This window comes from Toxotes jaculatrix, chromosome 12 (genome assembly GCF_017976425.1).
Source record: "Toxotes jaculatrix isolate fToxJac2 chromosome 12, fToxJac2.pri, whole genome shotgun sequence".
Taxonomy (NCBI): domain Eukaryota; kingdom Metazoa; phylum Chordata; class Actinopteri; family Toxotidae; genus Toxotes; species Toxotes jaculatrix.
Window position 1 is genome coordinate 12,884,770 of NC_054405.1, and position 8,560 is coordinate 12,893,329.

The following is an 8,560-nucleotide window of genomic DNA, read 5'->3' on the forward strand; positions in this document are numbered from 1 at the left end:
CTTTCAAAGGTGGATAGGTGGATCTTTTACCTGGGATTGCTGGCTGTTCGAGAAATGCCTCAGCTCAGGAGAAGAGAAGAACTCAACAGGTGCTGCTCCTCAACTTCCTCCTCATCGCTCCCAGAGTTAATCAGCAGCAGAATCTCTTCTGTGAGGAAATATATTCATTTAGACACAGTTTTCTTTGGGCAAGACAAGGTCTTTTTCCCCCCAAGCACTAATAATGAGTGATATATTTAGAAATCATCTAAAAGGACAGACATTTTAACCCACAGATGAACTGCTCATTTCCTTGTGCTACTAACAATAACCAACAGATGGCACCAAGTGAAAAGTGGCAGAGTGTGGGATTCAGAGCATTATGCTGTTTTCATTTACTTTCGCCCAAAATTGACTCCAAAAAGTTGATTAATTTCACTACTTAAACTTGTTGAAAATTAAAAGATTACAGATGAATTAACAAGTTGGATACCAGAACATTATGTATTTTTTCCCATTTCAGTTAACGTTGTTGAGTAACATGACAATTCTAACTTTAAACCTAAATATTAACATGAAAGAGGAACTGATTTTTTTTATTGTACACTGATGCTTATGACACAGCTGAAGTGTGCGTGTGTATGTCTAGCACTCACACTGGGTAATAACTGACAAGGCATTGGCAGTGATCAATGTAGAGTATGACTAGAAAGCCATAATAGGAGGACAAATATCAGAGGAAAGGCAGTCTGGGTGTCAGTGTGTAATGGATGATAGAGGTGTTAGTGTTTGGGTCGGTGTGTGAGCACTAAGTGGATGAGCCGGTGGTCGGCTACATTGTCTGAAACCAGCAGGGTCAATGATGGCGATAATGGGGAGGGTAAGTACTGTATTGGGGTTAATACTTCTGAGCTGGCCAAGAGATTATGGCACCATCTGAAATATGGAAGACCCCTCAGTGAAATACTCTGCTTTAACACCTGCAAACTGACACCATCAAGATCTCATGTACCAAATAACAGCCACAAACAGAAAACTGCTTTTAAATCACATATTAGAAGGCCTGACTGAAAAAAATGGTGGATCCTAACTCAAAAAACAAGGTTATTCAGCTTCCTCAGAATAGAAGTTCCTGGATTTAATACCTAAATAATCTGACAGACACCCTGCCAGGATGATTCTTGGTGTTTTGATTTGCTGAAACATTGTCTAGTGTTATGTGGCTGCTCATCCTGTATTTGCGCGGGGGGGGGGGGGGGTTTCCTCACTTTATCATTGTTTTCTGGTCAGTGGGGTCTATTCTTGTGCGATTTACTGCAAGGAAAAAGGACCCAAATGCACCCAAGGTGTTAGAGAACCGAAGATATTTTAAACACCAAAAATGGCTTACAGGATGATCGGTACAGAGACCGGAGTCCATGCAGGCGGGAACAAAACAAAGAAAATCCACAAAATCCATGCAGGAAAAAAACAACTCAGAAGAGAATAGAAACTCGATTAAAACTACAGAACTCGTCAATGAGCAAAACAACGAGGGAGAGAAATCCACACACACGAACGGGAAACGAACACAGACGACCTGAAAAGGAGCGACGAGAACACAGAGACTTAAATACACAGGAGGTAACTGGGAACAGGTGAAACGCTTTAGGGCGGGGCCGACAATCAGCGAAAGGCGGGAAACTTGGAGATAGGAAGTAAAAAAAAACACACGATACACAAGGAAGGTAATTTCAAAATAAAGCAGGAAACAGTAAACAGCGTCCACAAAAACAAAGAGTCACAAGAGAGTCCAAAAAAGGTCACTGGAGAGTCTGATCATGACATGTCGTCATGTTACGCTTTTAAAATAATTTTTAAATAAATCAAGATAACACATTTTTTGTTTGTTTAATCCAGGCACAAAGTGAAGTTTAAAAATGGCGTACTGTGGTGCTATGTGGAGTAAATGAGTTCCAGCTGTTTTATTTTTCTTCATGCTATTATTTCCCCAAAAGTCAAGATATTCCTTGTTCCAACTTAAAACCCATTTGCTGTCTTGGAAATTTTCTTCATTTTAGGACTTAGATTCTGTGAATTTTATAGATTTATACGTCCTCCCTGTCTTCTTATTCTCCCTCCTTTTTTCCTAAAGATTGCTATCTTGCTTAAAATTCACACTTTCCACTCATGACAAAAACCCATCATGAGTTATAGTTTCATGGTGTGCTACTTATAAAGGTTTAAGCCCCCATATCTAGGTTACACTGCTCTCTCCCACAATCTGATGCCATCTGTGAGAAAAGAGCAGTGTGTGTGTGTGTGGGTGTGTGTGTGGCTTTCAAATCAAATATTGAGTGTCTCATTTCACTATTAATCCAGGTCATCCCCAATGAGATGTTCACAGACCAGCTGGGACTGACATGCTGCTGTAAATGCAATGTCAAAAATTTGAAGAAGGTTAAATAAAAAAAATAATAATAAAACACACACTCATTTCTGATGAATAATTATGAGAGTGCATGGAAGAAACCAAAAGGTTGCAGGACAAGGTTGGACGAAGAAGAACATTTTGACTTAATTTTAGCGCTTCTTCATAAGTGAATAAATGAAGATTTGCATTTCTGTGTTATATCGCACTGAAAATTGATTATTTTTTGCTTTTGGACTCTTGGACTAATGTTAAAATTTCACATTTGGCTGTGATTGGACTCAATGATTAATCAAGAAAAACATGACCTAATCATCACATTAATAGATAATGAAAGTATTCATTAACTGCCTCATTGATTTAATTAGTTGTTACCATTACTATTAATTATTAGAAATTGCCATATTCATATCCAGTTCATAGAAGGCAGCTAATGACTTATAGTCCATGCAAACAGGACTAACATCCTGAAATAAAACACTGGATGTCAAACGGCTGGCATGACAACTGTGATTGGATGACAGGAGTAAATCTGCTGACCAAATCCCCTCATGGCTCAAGCTGTGATTTGGACCAGAGAGATTTGTTTTCAGAGCGAATTCCGCCCTGCAGAGATGACTACTGCCACCGTCCAACACACGACTGCAGTAGGCCAGCAGAGAGTTTGTTTAATTTGGACGAGACAGCTTGGACTCAACCGTCACTGCTCCTTCCCAGCGTGCTGACGTGAAAAAAAAAACAAAAAAGTACGTTGAACCAAGGAGCAAGCAAACCCATCGGAAACTCCATGGTAGGATAGATGTACAGCTGTGCTTTTAAGCTTCTTCTGGTGCTGCTGATTTATTGTTGTATAGCTCATGTATTGAAGAAGTTACCTTTAGTTAAAAGACTAAGATGCGACTTTGAAAAAAAGATTTTTTTTCTGTGTGCTTATAAATAATGAACAAATTCACTGAAACATAAATAGACTTGTGCATATCCCTGACTTGCCTTTTATAAGTGCCACAATTTATTTGTAACTCACTGTTTTGTCAGATAACTTTTAAGTTACGATTATCTAGGAAACACATTTAGATTTAAGATTCTTGTGTTGTAAATTGTCAGTTTGTTGCATTAATGCTCTCATATTAAAAGATAGGTTCACATTTAAGATCCAGCTCTTAAAAGCAATTTTTTTTTGTAAGCTTTGGGAAACAAAATCCCCAGTCTATGCAAAAATTCTTCTTAAATTCATCTGAATCTAATATGAGGCTTCAGCAGTCTGAATCAGACAAATCAAGTGGGGAGGGCTGAAACTAACAATTGTTTTCACAATTGATTAATCTGCCCACTATTTGTTTCTTTTTTCAATTAACAGATTAATATTTCTTCTATGAAATATTCACAAATAGTGAAAAAATCAATTTTGCATAACCCAAGGTGACAACTTCAGATGTCTTTTTTTTTCAATCAAATGTTCAAAACCCAAAGAAATTAATTTACACTAATATATGACAAAGAGCAAGCAGCAAACATTATCATTTGAGAAATCAGAACCTGAGAACGTGTTGACCTTTTTCACTAATTTTGCTTCGAAAATGACCAAAACTTTGAAACGACTCATCCAATCAATCTATCGACTACACATTTCAGCTCTACAAGTGGGTATTTTCCAAGTTACAGTCTTTGTGTTTCTTGTAACTGGCGGCACAATAATAAGAAACCAAAGAACTGACCCCTGAATTTGTGAATTAATGGTTTATACGTCTTAAAAATGCTACAATGTGAACTTCATTTTGATGTTACAGGTCCAAACTCCTACTCTCACTGTCAGTGAAGCTGCGCCATGTGCTCTCCTGTGTAATCAAACATGCAGGGGTTCTCTCTTACTTGTTTGCCTTGGTGCACACAATCTGAAAATTATGGTAGTGATGGGAAGTTGATGCTCTTATTGTTACTAATGTGCCAGCTCACCCCAGCCTCTAATTACTGGCTCTCACTAAATCCCTTGTTTCAAGACCATTTGATAAAGGAGTGTAAACTGACTTGCAAATTCACTCAAAAATGTACCCTCCTCTATCACAAAGCTTGTATAAAACAGCCCAACAATGTACAATAGATGCACCAATTTGACAGGTGGTGATAAATCGTGACTTTCAAAAGGAAATGGTCCAACACACAATACAGCAAATATAACAAAATCACAAAAGCTTTCATTTTGATTTTGATGTGGTCCATTTCACATGTTTGCCTACTTAAATGTTAAATCCAGTTTAGGTTAAATAAACCTTTTTTTTACTTACTATATCTATCATTTTTATCTGATACATGTGAAGTTATTAACTTACAGAATGTACAGAAATACTGAAAATCATCATCTCATTGTGAGAAAATCAATAATAATAATACAGTAACAGTTATGTACATTAAACCTGAAATATGCTATAGGTTAGTGTAACCTATGCATTTAGACGCCATGTTTGATTTCCATTGATGCTGCTTCCTAAATACGGATTAAAGTGTTGATAACTGTATTCTCCAGTGAGCTGTCAGCGTTGTCCTCTGTCTCCCAGCAGGTGCTGTGGTCGAGATGTGAGAAGGGGTCATGCCTCTGGTCAAGAGAAACATTGAGCCTCGGCACCTGTGCCACAGCACAGTGCCTGATGGAATTGGCAACGAGCTGGAATGTGTAACCAACAACACGCTGTCCGCCATCATCCGCCAGCTCAGTAGTCTGAGTAAGATCACATTTACTCATATTCAGCAATGTTTATATCATCATGTTGAGATGCTTCTTTAACCTGAGATCACTGCAGGAAGCTTTCCCTATTCCTGTCACTGCTACTGCTAATGTAAGAATGGATTTACAGAATGGTTTTGGTTTAAAAGTCAGTTAATATTCCAGACCCATTTGCACAAACGCAACACACATACCCACCAGAAATCTCAGAAGCTGATCAGAGTTTCATTGTGGGTTTTCTGATGGTTTGAACAAGACATACTGACTTACACCTACTTTGCATTAGGAGTGCTTACATTTTCTTAATCCTTGAAAGGTGATTATCAGAACACAACAACTAAATATCCCATCATTGGTAAGCATTTAACCAGCACATTCAAAACAAAGCAAATATCACCTGTCTGAGTTAGTGTACGTTATTATCATTGCTTACTATGGTTAGTACTAACATGTATCTACTGCACACTCTAACCAGCCTATTTGTACAGAAGAACAGTGGTTTAAATTGTCCATTTAGTGTGGCAAACAAGCATTAGTGGAAAAACGTGTGTTCCTGTTGTGTAGGTACCAGAGTTGTTTAACTGAAAAATTAAAGACAGAGAAAAAAGTGTAGGGGCGGGGGGGCTATTTTAGGAAGCAAATTTACTCCTGGACATCTGGCCCATGGTTACTCTGATTAGTGTGTGTGTGTGTGTGTGTGTGTGTGTGGATTTAGCAAAGTTACAGGAGCTTAGAGCTTACCGTAAAGCTTTGTATCGCAGGCAGATAAGATGGAGAGTGAGTGGGCGGAGACACAAACACAGGCAGTCTAATGAAAGCTTCCACATTAAGTGGATCTGAGCTGTTTGACATGTGCCATTCATGCTGTTACGTGCAGGGACCAAAATACTTAATGCTAGAGTATAATCCAGAGAATATAATGGATTCAGAAATTCACAAATAAAGAATCCCTAGGTTATAAGATAGATGTATATTTATAGCTACATAGCCAAATAAACAGAAAAATGTAGTTACTCAGACAACCTGTTAATAAGGATATTGACTAAAATAAGTGTAAATAATGGGAAGCAACATGTAAAAACAGATTTAGTGTTTTCCTTGCATGGCTCTTGGAATATTTTCTTGGGTCATTTAGTATGGTTTCATTCCTTCTTTACCTTTAAAGGCTCGACACACTTTTCTGTTCATTAACAGCTCCTTTTCCTTCCTTCCTCTCCTTCTTGTTTTTGCTCTGATTTCAGGTAAACATGCAGAAAATGTATTTGGGGAGCTTTTTAATGAAGCCAACACCTTTTATGTGCGTGCAAACTCTCTCCAGGACCGTATCGACCGCTTGGCCGTCAAGGTCACCCAGCTGGACTCCAGCGTGGAGGAGGGTTAGTTCACTGGGAATCATCTGTCTCTTGATTTAGCATCTTATTTTCTGCTCTGTCATTCATTCTCTTAAGCTTTACAGTTAACCTAAAACCCCTGTCCTGCTGTTTTTGCAGTCTCTCTTCAGGACATAAACATGAGGAAGGCATTCAAAAGTTCTACTGTCCAGGATCAGCAGGTTTTGTCCAAGGGCAGTACACCGAACTCGGTGGCTGACATGTACAACAGCAGTGACAGGCCCCCTCCCCTCAGCAATCTCACAGCCTACAGGTACTGGGTGTGTTTTAAGCATCATCTGGTTACATTGTCAGTTAATTTCGTGTGGGAAATGTGTGATTTTTTTTTTCTTTAAATACAGAGAGGATTCCACTGATGCGATGAAATTCTACTCAGACCCATCGTACTTTTTTGACTTGTGGAAGGAGAAAATGCTTCAGGACACAGAGGACAAGAGGAAAGAAAGGAGGAGGCAAAGGGTGAGGACATACTCGACGCACTTCTTTATCTGCATTTATTTCAGTTTTCATTCTCATGTTCTGTCCCTGCATTCACCTTCCCCAGGAGCAGAAGCGATGTGTGGAAAGCGGCACTCTTCAGCGAGAGGTGAAGAAGGTGAGAAAGGCCCGAAACCGCAGGCAAGAGTGGAACATGATGGCCTTCGATAAAGAGCTTCGCCCAGACCACCAGCATCCGCAGACTCTACGGCGAGGGGCATCGTCTGAAGGCTCCCTCTCCCCGGATGGCAGGTTAGTGCCTTTCTTTTCTCACAGCAAGTAGAGATGTTTTGGCCTTGTTTTTTTTTTTTGTTTTTTTTTAATGATAGTACTGTAAAATTTAAATTAATTCTTTTAAATTATAAGAATTGTCCTGAGAGCCTGGTCACATAAAATGTTCTCTATGTCTCTGTCCATTTGTTTTCTTACTTTTAAATATCTAAGAAAGGCAACATTTATCTCGAAGACACACCATTAAAACAACTGTATAACTGTTTTATACGCAGATATATGATAGTCAAAACAAATTTATAGTGAAATTTAAAGAGAAAGTAGGAGGAATAAAATCTAAACTGGACTTGATAATAAGGGTTTTGATTTAGTGACAACAAATCCACCATCTGAATATGTGAAGGCATCTGCATGAGAAGCTCTCCGTCTTTCATTGTTTACCCAGGCCTGACCTCCCAGACTACCCCGTCCCTCCACTGCCTGCCCACGCTGCTTGTAACTATGCCAAATCTCATGATTACGTCCCCGGGAACGCACACCCCTCACCACCTGTGGAGCATGAATACCACAGCATTGATGTCAACTACAAGAGAGTAACCTACGCCACAGCAGAGTCTCACACTGCAGAACGAATGAACGGTTCAATACGTCCACCTGCAGATTACAAGTAGGTTTCTTTGTCTCTTTTGCAAAAGCAGAGAAACAATTAAATATCACTTTTCCAAAATAACCCTCTTTCTTTCACTGTCAACCAGCTTGGTTCCTCCACCTCCCGTCCCGGGCCCACCCATCCCGTCGGCACAAACAGCCTTTGGATGTCCTCTGGGTGCACTACCACCGACACCACATAATGGAGTTTTGCATGTAGGCCCAGGTTACGCACTCCCACCTGTGCCTCCGCCAGGACCTCGCATCATCCCTCCTCCCCCAGGTCCCCCACCTCCGCCTCTCCCTCCCCCAGCTGCACCCTCACACCTATCAGGACACAGTGAAAGCAGCAGAGCTGAGACTAAACCTGTGAGAGATGCAAGAAGTGACCTGTTGTCCGCCATTCGCATGGGTGAGTCGGGGCATTTCCAGACAGCCACATATGATTTGGCATTGTTTTCTGTTTTGTCCATGACCCTGTAGTCTGAGTTGGGTGTACAACTGCCTGTGTGATTTTACTTTAATATACTGCATGTGTGCCTATTAGGCATCCAGCTGAAGAAAGTCCAAGAGCAGCAGGAGCAGCAGAACAAGCGGGAGCCAGTGGGGAACGACGTGGCCACCATCCTGTCCCGACGCATTGCTGTGGAGTACAGCGACTCTGACGACGACTCGGAGTTGGACGGAAATGAGTGGTCAGACTGA

The 8,560-nt window shown here is 40.2% G+C and overlaps 1 protein-coding gene across 1 annotated transcript; it reads left to right on the forward strand.

The window, feature by feature from the left end:
• The first annotated feature begins 4,973 nt into the window (after positions 1-4,973).
• On the forward strand, positions 4,974-8,560 carry wasf3a (WASP family member 3a). Its single transcript, XM_041051806.1, has 8 exons — positions 4,974-5,106; positions 6,350-6,484; positions 6,599-6,752; positions 6,841-6,958; positions 7,044-7,228; positions 7,653-7,874; positions 7,963-8,267; positions 8,403-8,560. The coding sequence occupies exons 1-8, from the start codon at positions 4,974-4,976 to the stop codon at positions 8,558-8,560; spliced, it is 1,410 nt and encodes a 469-aa protein (XP_040907740.1).

Coding starts and splice junctions, on each gene's coding strand:
- wasf3a (XM_041051806.1), top strand. CDS start 4,974: ATGCCTCTGGTCAAGAGAAACATTGAGCCTCGGCACCTGTGCCACAGC. Junction 7,229..7,652: donor TCCCTCTCCCCGGATGGCAG/GTTAGTGCCTTT, acceptor TTGTTTACCCAG/GCCTGACCTCCCAGACTACC. Junction 7,875..7,962: donor CGTCCACCTGCAGATTACAA/GTAGGTTTCTTT, acceptor ACTGTCAACCAG/CTTGGTTCCTCCACCTCCCG.